The sequence below is a fragment of the Cataglyphis hispanica genome, chromosome 3, assembly GCF_021464435.1.
Source record: "Cataglyphis hispanica isolate Lineage 1 chromosome 3, ULB_Chis1_1.0, whole genome shotgun sequence".
In the NCBI taxonomy this organism is placed as follows: Eukaryota; Metazoa; Arthropoda; class Insecta; order Hymenoptera; family Formicidae; genus Cataglyphis; species Cataglyphis hispanica.
Genome location: NC_065956.1, coordinates 1,555,218 through 1,570,242, shown reverse-complemented (window position 1 = coordinate 1,570,242; position 15,025 = coordinate 1,555,218). Strand labels below are relative to the sequence as shown.

Here is a 15,025-nt window from a genome sequence, read left to right as displayed (position 1 = left end):
GCTTTATATATATATATATATATATATATATATATATATATATATATACGTATGCATAAAGCTTTTTTATTACCTCGTATGATTAAACCCCTTGTTCGCGGACGCTGCTTTTTAGTCAACGTCGAAAAAAGTGCTCGATCCCGTTTCGCGCGCGTATACGAAGAAATTTACGAGGCGGATTCCCGAAGGTTCGCGATTTTCTGTGCGCGCGGTCCCGGATAAATCGCCCTCGGCTCTTCGGAGGATGAGAGCCGCCTGTGAGAGTAGCCGGCAAAGGCAAATGATTGGATTGGCTTCCGTATAATTAGTACGCAGAATTTAACGAACGTGAAAAACGTGCGTGGTTTGGGAAGTCGTACGCACGTGAAGTTTATTACGCACTTGGCGTCACGTCTCGCTCCTTCCTCCCCTTTTGCACTTTTGGCCGGTTCTTCCTAATTAAAGTCATGCTGGACGATTATTATCTCTCTTTCGTACTGACGGCAAATTCGTTGCGGACGAATATACTTTAAAGCGGCTGTCCATATTCAGAATTGCCGTGATTAATTTTTAATAGATAAGCCGACGTTTACTAGCTATAAGAAAGTTGCGCGTAAATGAGGATCTTGTTTGAGAACGGCTTCTTAATAATTAATTCAGAAATGAATTAACGATCGTTTCGCCAAGAAACTCGACTTTACGACTGGGGCACATGTTACTTCAATTTAATGATTCCACGTTAAACGGAAGCAATTCTCTTAAACTATCTGATGCGAATCGTCAACGAAACGAATAAATTAGATAAAAATTAATTTGTTCTTTATCATACAGTTTATACTCTCTCATTTATGGTATAAAATTTTATTCACTCTTTATCTTACTTCTCTCTCTCTCTCTCTTTTTTTTTTTATCAAAACATTCAAGAACTGTCTTGTTTAAATGTATGACAACATGATAACATCATAAATTACATATTCATATTTATCTTATATAAATAAAATTACATTTCTATATAAAATGCAAATGTTGGACTATTTCATAAATGTTGGATCTTTCCTGAGATCGTTTTCGAAATTGACAAAAAAAAAAAACAGGAATCATTGCTGTAACTTTGACAAAATGTGCTTTGAGAAAAGTGCAATTAAAAGGGGCATAGAATTTATTTCTGCGCCGCGAAAGTTCAATGAAAAATCTCTGTAATCGATACTTTTCGTTGAACGCGAGTTTTCGCCTGCACATGCAAAGGAGGTTCTTTGATTATACGATGTAGTCCCGGTGACACTTTACGAGAGGCGGTGCGCGGCCGTTTTGCAATTCGAGAACTCGCCGACACGTTTCCGTGAGAACGAGTTTTACTATTTCCCGCGCGTTATTCGCGTGCGACAGTTCGATATCTCGGCCGTTAAACGAGGTAATTGCTATAAGAATCAAAGATGTATTTCTTATTTCACGTTATGTCGTGACTGATATTGATAAATGATAACATAACAGTTACTAAGATGTTGACAAAATGTGCAAAATCTCACTACTAATAATACATAATGAAAAGTATAAAGTGCCTAAATTTTGAAAACAAAAAAAAACTCATTGAAAAAATACGATTTAAATATTTCTGATATAGCGATTTTGTAATGTGTAACTTTTTGTCGATATCAACTTAAAATTGATTTTAAAAGGAACGTCGTCTTATCGATAAAACCAGACATGATTCATCAAAGAGCGGTATGCAGGATCACCTCGCATCGTACGTCAGTCGGCGTTTTTATCGTACGATAGCGACACGAAGAGATAAATCGAGGTGAAAGGGAATATCGAGTCACGTCTACTCGGAAGAAACGGATATGCGATGATATTAACGCGAAATCGAGCATCTCGATTGACGAAATCGACGCCGTAAACATGCGTCGCTTCGTGGGAGACACGATCAGGGGTGGGGGGGGAGGGACGGACGGTATACGAATGACAAATGTGTGTGTGCGTGTGTCGAATTTCCGCTCGAGATGATAAGCTTCCGAGTGGCGAACAACGACAAGGAGAACTTTGCTTTCTTTCTAATCGTCATCAGATATTAAACGGAAGACTCAGGAATCCGGCGTCACCGATAAGACCACACGATCTTAAATAATCAATCCCATGTGCTGTTAATTTCCACGCATATAATCGTGCCACCGGCAGAAGATGAAGATGTTTTTTAAATACTTGACGACGGGACAATGTGTCGATGGGGCGCGGTCGACGGGCTTTCGTAAGCGTCGAACGAGAGAGAGGGGAATAAATCAGGTGCTTATCTAGCTAATAAATATTTAGCTAATAGTCGGAATCTATTCCAGATACGGCTCGAAAGTAACCTGATATTTATTATTGCCACTCGACGTCGTAAAATGCTCGTAGCTGCGTCGACTGTGCTCTTCGATTCAACACAGCTTACACACGCGCGTGTTCCTTCTTTCCACGTGTTATCAATAAAAGATATATATAATAAATAAATAAATATAATATATATATATATATATATATATGTGTGTGTGTGTGTGTGTGTGTGTGTGTGTGTGTGTGTGTGTGTGTGTGTGTACATGTATGCATATTTTAAATGAATGAACTATGAATCTTTGTACCTTATCCAAAAGTGTTGAGTTAGTCGACAAAGATTGGAAAATGCTGACTTAAAGCCTTAGAAAATTGCATTGCTCGTACATAATGTTTTCATTGGAGACGATTAGGTTCCCGCGGGCGTTATATCGCATTCCGGGAAGGTGATTTCCAGAAGACGCGCGAGTGTTCAGGAAAAGACACGATTACTCGAGTCACATATCACTACGCGAATTTCGCATTCGGGTAGCGCATTTAGATGGAGATACGGGCGCGATTAAAGAGCGGCAGTCATAGTAAAGGAGAGAAAGAGAGAAAGAAATAACGAGGAGAGGGAGCTGATGATATAAGAGACAGGGTAAGAGAAGAGATAAAAGGAAGAACTAGGGAGAGAGGAGGCTACCGGAGAGCGTGGGACGACGAGAAGGGGTGAAAGACGAGGATGGATGAAGATGAAGGAAGCGGAAGATGAAACGGTCAGATAGAAGTCTGAGTGCCACGTGCGAACCGAGGCAAGCAGGTCTTTTCGTCGGAACTACGACTGCGATCAGCCATGTTTCATCAGCCGCAAGATGAACTTGGCTACCATGAGCATTCAACGGAAGCGGAATGGCGACATTTTTTTCCAAATGCCGTCCGTGAAAGATTTGAGTACTAATCTTTGTCGCGACTTCATTACTGTGGAAATATATTTTCGTGGAAATACAGTTGCAAGAGATTCACTGAATCGCATCTTTATTTTCGCGTTACACGCGAATATTCATATATAAAATATCATGTCCGCAATTAGAAGTTTTATGATGACAAATATAGTGTTATATACATATATAGATAACAGTTCAATAAAAAAAAAAACACTCGAAATATTTAAAACCGTAGGTGATATTTTAGGCATAGGCTTTGTCATATTAACTTGAAATAGATTTCCGAGTATTTTCGATAATCGATTAAGAATCGTCGGGAATTAAATCTGGATTCAATACTTTCGGCTTATTTTATTTTCTTAAAAATAAATCTTCCGGTCCATCTATTTAAGATCTATTAGATTTTCCTTCAATATCCTCAGAAATCCGGATACTTGTACACGCTCTCGGGCGGTCAATATTTTACTTTTAAGACTGAGAGACAACGAGAACATAAAAGTATTACACACACACAAAATAATATTTCCCTAAAATTATTCCGTCACCGTTTATTAGATAACTTTCTAAATGTCCCCATTCCCTTCTCTCTCTCCCTTCTTTACAATTGATCGTGATGTTAGGAAACGAGATCGGCTCTCAGTAGGATGACGATAAATTTTTCCGAATAAAAAAGGACCAGAGCAGAGATCTTCCAGCAGAGAGCCAGCATTCGCCTTTCGAGTATCGACGGACGCTCGTAGAAGGAAAAGATCGTTCGGGACCGTTACTCTCAATGGACCAATGGCCTCTATGTTTCTCGCCTTCCCATTAAGCGCGCGCCATCGCATCCCATCCCGCGTTTCCCTATTCATGGAATAAATTCGACGAGACGCGAGGCGAAAATCTATCCGACTTCAGCGTCGTTATTGGAAGAAATCCGACTTGATGACTTCACTTTGCCCTTCGCGGAAATATCCGAGATGGTGTCGCGAAAATATAGCTGGAACGGAGAATGTTTCTCCCCTTCTCGCGAATCGCTCGGCTCCATCGAATTTCAGCGCAGATGCAAGTCAATATTCCTAAAGGGCGAGCAAAACTTCTTCATTTCGACGATCATGATCGGATTACGACTACTTAAGTATGGAAATTAGCTTGAAGTAAAGCGGCGAGAATGAAATCAAACAGCGCCGTCGTCTTTCCTCAATAACTTGGACTTTTTCTAAGAAAAGTTTCCGAATTCTTCTTTTTCTCTCTTTTTTTTTTTTTTTTTAAGATCCCAATTAGTGATATACCACGACATGATAAATTCGATAAGTTTCGTGTATTTTTCGGGGAAAATTTATTAAAATAATAAGAGAAGATAGAGCATTTCTCGTGTAGTTTTCGAAAATCAAGATACTGATTGTCTCTTTGATATTTGTTAAATGTTAAGTTAAGAACTTGAAACGAAATTTAAATCAATTCAAAGTAAGCTACAGGGTCAAAAGGACGCTTAATTAATTCCAGCGACGTTTTCTCGCATCTTTCATCGAAAGTCGTCGCGGTCGAGGGCACTAAGATAGAATATATAATACGGCGAGCGAAGAGAGAAAGAGAGAGAGAGAAGGAAAAAGAACACATAGCGTATCTTCGATCCTTTATGCGAGTTTTGACCCTCGGTTCCAGCGCTAGCATCAAAGCATCTTTTCACTCTCCACACCCGCCATACCCTTCCACCACTGGCTTGTTCAAATACTTGGAGCTAATTCTGTTTGCTTGTATATTAATAATCGTCTCGCTATCAGCATTAAAGGCCACCGCGTATTTATCGTGGGATATCAATGCCAAGTAGAGAAGTATGATTAAAATGACGTAAGAGCTTCCATTACAGAAAGTAATGCCGCGATTACACACGATTATTTTTTTCTAATTAAAATATAGATGTAATTAAAATATAAATGAGCTTCTAATCCCCCTCCCTCTCCTCCACCTCTCTCACTGTGCTCAATTAAGAATTATACGAAGTATCCGAGTATTTTTTTTTTATTAAACGATGCATTAATTAAGCGAGAATGAAATCAAACGGCATCGTCGTCTTTCTTGAGTAGCTTGTGTGTTCAATTAGAAATATTCTTTACGATTTTCTCCGCGCTTGCAAAAATATCATCCACCTTGTTAATATAGTGAGTTTCGGAGAATAAAGGATGTTCGGCTAATTAGACCTGCATCTTCCCAGATAAATTATTCATTCTCGATGATAAATTTCCCGTCATGTATGATCGAAGCTAATGGCGTGCGCGAGAAAGGCACGCTAATCCCTGTCCGAGAAAAACTGATTAGGTCGTGGTGCGAGAGCGAGCCGTGAAAACACTCTCGTTTTTTTATCGATCTTGCCTTTCGGGCAGCTCGACTTCCTTCGAAAAGGGTCGGCCCGGAAAAGCGGATCAAAACCTGAACTAGCCTAATTAAGAGGTTTCTTCACTTTGGCTCTGGCGTACTTCAACGCATTCTTCGTATGATAGGGAAAGATGTATGAATTTCTCAATCCAACGAGTTTGTTCAATTCTTGTTGTCGGTTCGATTGACGATTCACGAAACGGGCGAGAGATGGAATTTCAAACGATTTTCATCAAGATTAAATACACGAAATTATCGGTAAAAACAATGAGGAAAAAATGATGTTCGATTTGAAACTTTGTCTCATATTTTAACGCACACCTAACGCTAAATGTGACGGTCGTCTGCGCTTGAGTTTTATTTGCCCAATATGAGGAAGAGTTCACAGCGTCAATAGGCGACCACACAGAGTTGTACGGACAGTAACACTTATGTTAGCGCTAAAGGTGCGGCGGGAAAATATGGACCTTTGGCTTTCGGGAGGAACTTTAAAGCCTCGTAGGTGTAACTAATATCGCGGCCGTTTTTTTTTTATGAGGAGCACGTGCGCTCGAGAGAGTCCACGAAAGAGGAACAGAGAAAGAGAAAGAAAGAGGAGAGGGAGAACGCGTATTTGGACGTAGCACTTCCAACGGACTAGATGGAATGGGAGGTGCAAAGTGAACTCGAGTGGTTCACGGAGGACGAGGCGTGTAGCGAGAACGCTCTTTTTCGGGTCATTCCAGAAATAAAAAATGATGAAGAAAAAAGTCAAACTCCCGTGCATGGCTCGTCGGCGCGTCCATCCCCCTTCGGTTCGGCGGAAGGCGCGCGTTTAGCACCCAGAAAAATCAACAGCAGCCTCAAAGAACCTTTTCAAACAGAGCGTTACGCTGGCCGATTAGCGCCGCGACACTAACGATCGACTCTTCGAGAAAAAGGAGCACGAGAAAAAAAGGAGGACGAGTACGTAATGCAAGCAATACAACAACGCGTGCTATTTCCGTCATACTCAATTGTTTAATAATAGAGGCAAAAGATTTTTAATAATTGACTTTTAATATTAATTTTATCATTTATTTAATAATATCAATTTTATAATTTAATTTTATAATTAAAAAAAAAAAATTAAAATTTTATACCTCTGTATTATTATAGTTACGATGAGCAACATTTTTGAAATCTTAGCGATAATCAAGAACTTTTTACATCTTGCTTTTCCAAAGGACTGCTTTTACTGTTATATAACGCGTATAACTGGATATAAATATTAGTAACGCACACATTAAATAAAAATAAGCATTAAATAAACAAGAAAGATATCATAAAAATATAACGAAAATAAGGATGAAAGATCCGACGAGTCGCTACAAAAATCGAAGTCGTGAGTTTATCGTCATGATCGTGGCGAACGCGAGATATCCGACCGACACCCACGTAGGGTCAAGGAGAGGAGGATGTCCCCTTTGCGCGAAACTGCACTCTCGGTGCCTGCGATATTTAAATAAACACCGCGTGCCCCCCTTTCTCCCTCTTTCGACCGGCATCTCCGCCGAGCCGGCATGGCCGTATCACTAATTTGTCCGTTCAAACAAAAAGCAATTTGTTACCCGGTCGGACTGACTACTCACGGACCGAACGGTGTATATGCGGTTCGCTCGAGTAGCGTGCAGGAGGAATGGGGGAGGTGGGAGGGAGGCGGGAGGTGCCGGGAGGAAAGAATCGGCAGAGAGTGGAAGAGAGAAGGAATGTAGAAGATGAGAAGAAGAAGAGAGAAAGAGAGAGAGAAGTGGAGGCTGATTTAAACCTGTCTGGAGGCCCGCTGCGCGCTTAACAACTGAAAAACAAACATGGCGCCGAGAGAACGCATCGACCAGCGGGGGCCCATGTATGCGCGCACCGAGACTATAAAGTGCTTTTGGTACCCGGCCGGTTGAATCAAAAAAGATTTCTTCTTCGCGAGAAAAAAAAAAAGAGACGACTGGAGAGAAGGAAGTATCGGGAAGTCCTGGAATTTTTTTCTCGTTTAGGCCGCTCTTCCTTCCCTTTGTTGCATTCGTCGGAGGAGAGAGAGAGAGAGAGAGAGAGATCATTCTTGAAGAGCGCACGCAGCCACTTTACGCGAGGGAGTATTAATTTATGAGACATTTTTAATATTTTTCTTTGGCCTCGCGGAAAAGGATGCCGCGCGCGCGCGCGTGCGAGCAAGCGAAATTCTTGCGTCGGCGGGAATTTTCCCGTATTGCTGTTGGCACGTCGAGTATTTCCGAGAAAATTCGCGATATTTAAGAAATTGTTTCGTCCTTACGCCGAGGAAGAGCGCAAATCTTGGACTCTTACTTTTGAATTCTTGAATTATTTTCATCTTTTGAAGGTATCGAAGATATCTGAACGAAATAGTTTCTTCCTTCTTATCGTATCGAAAAGAGTAAAAATGCCTCGGTAAATATAGGAGGAATTTTGATCCCTCTTCTATGCGTTAATAAGCAATGAAAAATTCGGTTTACTTACGCCGGGAGTGCTAGCTTGAGGCCCGAACGGGTATCTCGTCCAATCCAGTTTCTCCTCTGTCGTCGTGTCCAAGAGAACAACTGCAATGAAAAATAAAATGCGATTTGAATACACGATTGCCGCACAGTAACTTGTATTATCTAGAGTATTATAATAATGTTTCTTTTTTTTCTCGCTTTTTTTTTCTAGGCAAATTGTAAAATTAATAAATTTATTTAATTTTATAAAAAAAAAAAAAAATAATTTTTCAGAGAGAAAGTATCAAAAAATTTTCTCTTTTATATTTTTAGCTGGTTTTATAACGTGTGCTCCTTTTAATTACATTGTCATGCAGTCGTAATACATCTCTCGCAAATATAATTACACACCACATAAATATTATATAACACGATATGTGACGCACAAAATTAACACTATGTTCAAACTGACAATGAGCTGATCGTGATAAAAACAACAAGTGCGTGTCGAAGTCATTGTGAGGAAGTCAATCTGTCGAAAGGAGATGGGAGCAAGCTACCTCTCAAAATGGCGGATCGTCGAGAGCGCATTGCGAGGGGTGAAAAAAATATCGGGAGGCAAAGAGAGAGAGAGAGAGAGAGAGAGAGAGGTGCATAGAGAGACAGACATCAGAGGGTCGGAAAAAAGAAACGAAAAGATCTCGTTGCGTATCGAGTGCATACACGTTAAGGGGACCAGGTTGCGCGCCGTGTCCTGCATCGCGCGTCGTTGTAAAGGTAGAGGTGGCGACTGTGATGTTGATGGTAGTAGTAGTCGTATCGACCGGGTCTGGGCTGCTACCAACCCTCGACTCTCCTCTCCTGCCTCTTCGTTTCGTCGATCCGTTCCTGCTCTTCTCGCCTCTCTTCCACGCGCTCAGCGCATTCCTCTCTTCTCCGTTCATTCGTCTTTCTTCTTTTCGCGTCGCGTTCTTTGTATCTCATGCGCCTTTCCCCTCCTTCAGCTTTGGCACTCGCCCCCGTCCTTCCTTCCTGCATCCTCCTCCTCATCGTGCCGTTATAATGCTCCTTTTCTGCTTTCTCCCTCTCTCTCTCTCTCTCTCTCTCTCTCTCTCTCTCTTTCTATTCGTCGTTATTTCGCTTCCCTCTTCCTTCTCATTCGTTTCACGATATTCGTCCGAATATTGAATCTGGCCGCGTTGCCATCTCTAACAACTAGCATTCCTCACTGAATCCTTTACGTAGATCTTAGGTCCTCGAATTTCTAGGCTAAAGCGTCCCAGCCGATGTGGATGCAACACGCCCATCTCTATCCATCCGCTCCGACCCCGGAGGATGAAATCTCAAAGATGAAAACTATGCGCTGTAAAATCTATCCAAATCTTTTTATCAGTCCCTTCTCTCCTTCCTTCCCCCCCCCCTCGTGCTTTTATTTCCTCTCTTATCGATCTACTATACCATCGATCGCTGCTTCGATAAAAGCACTTGCGCGAACTGCGATTATCTCGCTGCGTCCAGACCGGAGATACATATGCGGAGTGAGATGCGAGCGACATGTTTAAAAAAAAATATTATATCAAAAAATATCATAGGAAAAAAAAAAAATATATTGTAATTTCGAGATTAATCTGACAATGCGATAAAGTTCTGAAACGTGATGCAGCAAAGATATAAATTTTTAGGCAACTTTAATCCGAGTTGCAAAATGAAATATTTTTTTTTTATCTGCAATATGTTGTGGCAATTTTTATTCGTTTAATTTTTATTTGTTTAAATGAAAAGAGAAGAACATTCTAAATAAAGAGATAAATGTGTCTCGTGCCCATTAAAAAAAGTCAGTCAGTCTGCAAAGACGAAAAGGCTTCACGGCATATGTATGTATATTTTGGAATGCGAGCATTTGATAAGGGCGAGCACCAGTATCGCAAAGGGATACTCCATTTTAAGCCGTAGGATCAGTTGCCCTCTAAGCCGTCTCATTGTGAAGAGTATCTCGTAGTGGAGTTTGCGATGCAAGCGTGCCAGTCTAATTCGAGTGCTTTCGTGAAGAACTTGGGATATATAGGCACGCGCATCCGCAATCGAATTCACAGAGTAAGATCTGCGCGCGAGAGAGAGAGAGAGAGAGAGAGAGAGAGAGCTTCTCTTGCCCTTCTCCATCGCTCTTCTATCACTCCTAATAAACTTCGTGGAAAGCCTTAGCGGATTGACCTCAGGATTATTCGCCGACGCCAAGATGAGATTTGACTCTCGCCGAATATTCGACGGACTCTCAATCCGCTAAGGCTTGATAATCGCGTTTCTTCAAATTTGCACTTTAAACGACGTTATTTATATTTTCGTCGCGAGATATCTCCCGCAGATATACAAAGAGATATAAAATGAATTATGAGATGACAAACTCTCCTCAAGTCGATTTGATATTCCGAATAAACGCGAACGAACTTGAGCCACGTAAGAAAGAATCGTGTCTCTAGAAACTGTGTGTATCGAGCTTACTACGAAAGTAGCTGTTGTCAATCTATATATGTACAATATAGGTTGTGTATAGTGTGTCTATATAATTCCGGGATAATAAATAATTATAGTTTCTCAGCTATAGATGACCGCGCAAAGAGACGTACTAAAATATCTAGTAATAATTTCAATGAATACACTTACGGAAATAATTTCAATTGATTACTAGGATGTTTTAGTAATCAATCAACTGTATCGTTAAAGCGGCTATTAAAGGAACCGCAAGTGTGCTATTTCCTTGAATGGCTACAAAAAAATTCCTCGCACTTCCTTTATCTACGATCAATTTTAATGGTCAATTTAGAGCCAATCTTCCTTTACTAAAAATTTAGTAAAATGAAATAAAAAGATGAAATGTTGAACTCGTATAGTGCAATCATGTGATCATCATAAACAAACAATGTTTATGTTTCTTGAGCCTTCGTTGATAGACACGAGCGATTATATTTTCATCGCGGAAATATAAAAGTCATATTATTTATATAATGATGCAATGATAAGAACTTTTGTACGATATCGTATGATATTTTATATATATATATAAGATGTATGTATTTCTGTATATTTTACATATTATAGGACGCAAATATCACAATTCGTTTTAGTCTTAACTTCATCTAAACTTTTCTAGGAAAACAAGCTTACTTTTTGTAATTTAAAAAAAATTTTTTCTATTTAAAAAAAGCTTAATTTAAATTAATTAAGCACACATAAAATGTAAAAATATTAATGTTTCGAGAATTTTAAAAATATATATGTTCCATACATTTCTCTTTTTTGTGTCGTACTTTTTTCTTGCTGTGACTTATATGTTAATATGACTTGATTTATATACTTCAGATTTTATCTTTCGAGGGTTCATTTTAGGACCAACATAAATTCTTTAGAACTTTCTTCTAATACCGCTACAGCATAAAATTAACATTATTAATTAAATTAACATATCGCAAGTGTGTGATATCACGAGGAAAAAATAATCGCGTAATGGTACGATTCAAGGATGTCGGGCTGATCGGCTACATCATCTCCGATGTAATCATCGATGCTGGGAAAAGAGAAAGTGCAGCCACCCGCCGGTACAAGACGGTCGGTGCAGCCGCTACGCATCGTGCGTGCGACACGTGCATTATGCGCCTCCCCGTTCGTCGGACACGTGTCACGTGACGCGGAGCACGCACTCGCGGCGTGTGTCGTCGTGGAATGCCGAGGAGATGAGCGAGACAAGAAGGAGGGAAGGGGCCGAGAGAAATTACGTTCGACGAATGAATGTGCTCCTCCTCTCGTGGCTTGAATCGACCGTAACCGAAGAAAATGCGATTACGCGTGTTCGGTAAAAGTTTGCGGCTAAACGAACAGGAAGAGAAAATGATGTCGCCACGCTCATCTCGCGGCCAATGCCGGCGATATAACTGTTATTTTGCAGAATATTCTGCGGTTACCGTATGATACCGTGTAAGTTTATCGTAATGGAATCGTCCTTTAAGTGTATATATCAAATAACTTTTTGCATTATATTAGAAAAATATAATGTAATAGTACAGAGAGACTGAAAAAGTAATCGATATGTTTCTTTAATCGCTCGCATCCGTTTTTCAATAAATCGAAATTATGAATCATTAACATGCGATTACGAATGATTTTTTTTAAGCATCCAATTGATTCTAGAAGTCTTTTTTTCGTATAAAATTATATCTTTGAGAACGAAATAACCGTGTTTGACAGTAGCTGCGATAGTCGAGATTCAAAGTGAAAGAGCATGTTCGGATTTTTGGTTGACATTTGAAAAACAAGCTCCCTCTGAAAGAGCGTTCTTTCGCCCGAATTCAACGCAATCGTGAATCGACAGCGACAAGCAGACAAGACAATCATACATGACTCGAGACAACTTTACCAGTCGCGGGAGAAAGAGAAAGGGAGAAAGAAAGAGAGACAGAGAGAGAGAGAGAGAGAGAGATAGAGAAGGGCAAACGCGGGAGGTGAAAGGACACGGCGCAGGGCCTGTCTCGAATTACTATTCCCGCGTGTGTTCACCGACGAGCGGAAACGACTTAACGGGCAGGTCGGTGAAAACGATGATATATCCTTCCTCTCTCTCTCTCTCTCTCTCTCCCTCTTCCTTTCGCTTTATTTCATCTTACTCTTGCAAATATTCTGATTCGTTCAAGTTGCACAGGATACTGCAGAAAGCTTCAACAGCTTTATGATAGTTTGCATCGATATTAAAAACCTTTTCTTCAGAAAAAAATCTCATTAGATTAGCTGTATTTTTTTCGCAATGTCCTTAACGTGAGATATGTTGATATTTTTTATCAAACAAAACTTATTATTATTAAATAAAAAAGCATTTGAAATTAAATAAAGCATAAAACTTTTACATTTCTCTATTCGGGTCTTATTTTTATTTATTCCCGTATTTGCAATGTTAAATAACACTTTAATTAGACAACATTTTCAGTGGAAGGCATTAAAAGCTATTTTGGAGCATCCTGTATACGCTGTTCGTAAACATGCATAGGTCCTTCTCTCGGTCGTATGCGCGCCGCTACATGTGTGCGTGCCCGTGCGTGTATGTGCGCGCGCGCGCTCGTTAACCGGTGTACAACGTGGTCCCGTGAGAGGTACCGAATTTAAATTTCAAATTTGGAGCGTGTCGCAGGGTGTGACGGTATGCATAGCGTTGCCCGCCGACTCCAACTCACTCCCACCGATGATGCGTCTTCGTCCCGTTCCCCCGAATGCCCTTTTCCTATGCTTATGCATGGTTCACTCTGCCTCCTCCCCCCTCCCCGCCCCCACCCCTTTTCACGAGTCCACCCGGCATATATCCAACAGTTCCTCTTATTCCTTCCATTTATCTATCTCGATTTTTCATATTATTCAAACAAGAGAAGAATCCGATCTTATCGATCGACGAAAGAAGTCTCCGTTTGAACGCACGTTCAAATAAAATATTGTACAGAATGTTCTATATCTACACAGTATTTTAATTCGTGTTCCTTAGTCAATTTTGTTTTAAGGAAAATTTGCATTTTGTTTTAAGACAAATTTGCTATCCATAAAATAAACCAATTCCGTCGATATTTACTGAAAGCGAGTGGACGCTATGTCACAGATGCAGATCTGCCGTTGAATAATGTACTTCGGTTAGATATGATAGTGCAGTAATTAGTATCGGTGTCAAAACGTTTGCATAATATATGACAATAGAGCTGTCATAAGTGGAGCATATCATAAAATATAAATTTACATTTCTATGCAATAAGCAATTCTCTTCAATTCTTAAATAAATTGATAAAAATTAATTGAAATTGAAAAAAAATTCATTATATATATATATATATATATATATATATATATATATATATATCTGAATATATCTTTAAAGAAGTATGTCACATATGTCATTGTCACGTTGAATTCTATATTCACGATTGCACTCGCAACTCATCAAGATTCGAGAATCGTGTATCGGAGAAGTAGCGAAATTATATCTCTGACATGCGGTGTTTTGGGTGAGGCGATCGCATCGATAGTTAACTAGCAAAGAGAATCGAGATCGACCTCCTCTCTCTCTCGTCTCCAATGTCCGAACCTTCGGGGGATCTGTCGACCCTGAGTGATTGGCTCGGTCACCGATGTCGAATTGGTCAGCTTATCTGCCACGACTTCCAATCGAGCTTGCGTAAGGCGACACCGTTCTGTCTTTCCTTCCTTCTGTCCGTCAGCCGTCGATCGATGCACAATGCATACCTTTAATCAGAGAAACGACCCGCGTGCACGTTCTCTCTCTATGATAGAAGAAATCGAATGCTTTCTCGCGATGATAAATCAATAGCCGAGATCGCGCAAGAGGAAGTAGATGGATGAGTGACGTAACGAGCCTGTTCTTACCGTACGATCTTCGTATAAGGAATCAGGGGTTGGGTGAGGGGATCGACCCTCTCGTGCGCGCTATATATGTCCAAAGAGACAGTACGATTGAATCGCGAGCGTGAGAGAAACCTGTTGCCCGTCACGAGGACGATTAAGATTACGATTTTGTCTTCCGCGCGCGCACGAACAAATGCACGCACGCACGCATACGAGATCAACCGGTCCGATCTCCACTCGGTATAATATCGTTACCGTTCCGCGATTATCATTCACCGAATCCCACCCGCGGTGTCGACTCCCGCTAATGCTCGACTCTCACGAGCGGCAACAAAGTTTCATCCGCAGCTTCCAGGTTAAGGATCTTTCCTCTCTCTCTCTCTCTTTTTCTCTGAGGAAGAGCGAGACTGCTGCCGGTTTCATCAAGATCAGACACATAAACGCGAACAAGCGACGTTACGCTCGCCATCCTTTGCGTTTCCCATCATGCTCGCGCATCGAGGAAGTATATTCCAGATTTTAATACCGTTATCCAGATTTCATCTTTATCCCGGTCGATTTGCATTTCATACGTCGGAGCGTTGAGCGAGCGAGGTCGTTTCATATCTCGCCTCCATCTTCGTT

The 15,025-nt window shown here is 40.6% G+C and overlaps 1 protein-coding gene across 21 annotated transcripts in view; it reads right to left on the bottom strand.

Moving 5' to 3' along the window:
* Positions 1-15,025, bottom strand: part of LOC126859373 (ephrin type-B receptor 1-B) — a 92,188-nt gene that overhangs the window by 30,980 nt on the left and 46,183 nt on the right. For all 21 annotated transcript variants that reach the window (XR_007688804.1, XM_050610615.1, XM_050610617.1 and 18 more), the window contains exon 3: positions 8,058-8,137. Coding sequence is in view for 20 of the 21 variants with exons in the window: in XM_050610615.1 (XP_050466572.1) it covers positions 8,058-8,137 (80 nt within the window). In the remaining variant the exon portion in view is untranslated. The remainder of the gene's footprint in view (positions 1-8,057; positions 8,138-15,025) is intronic.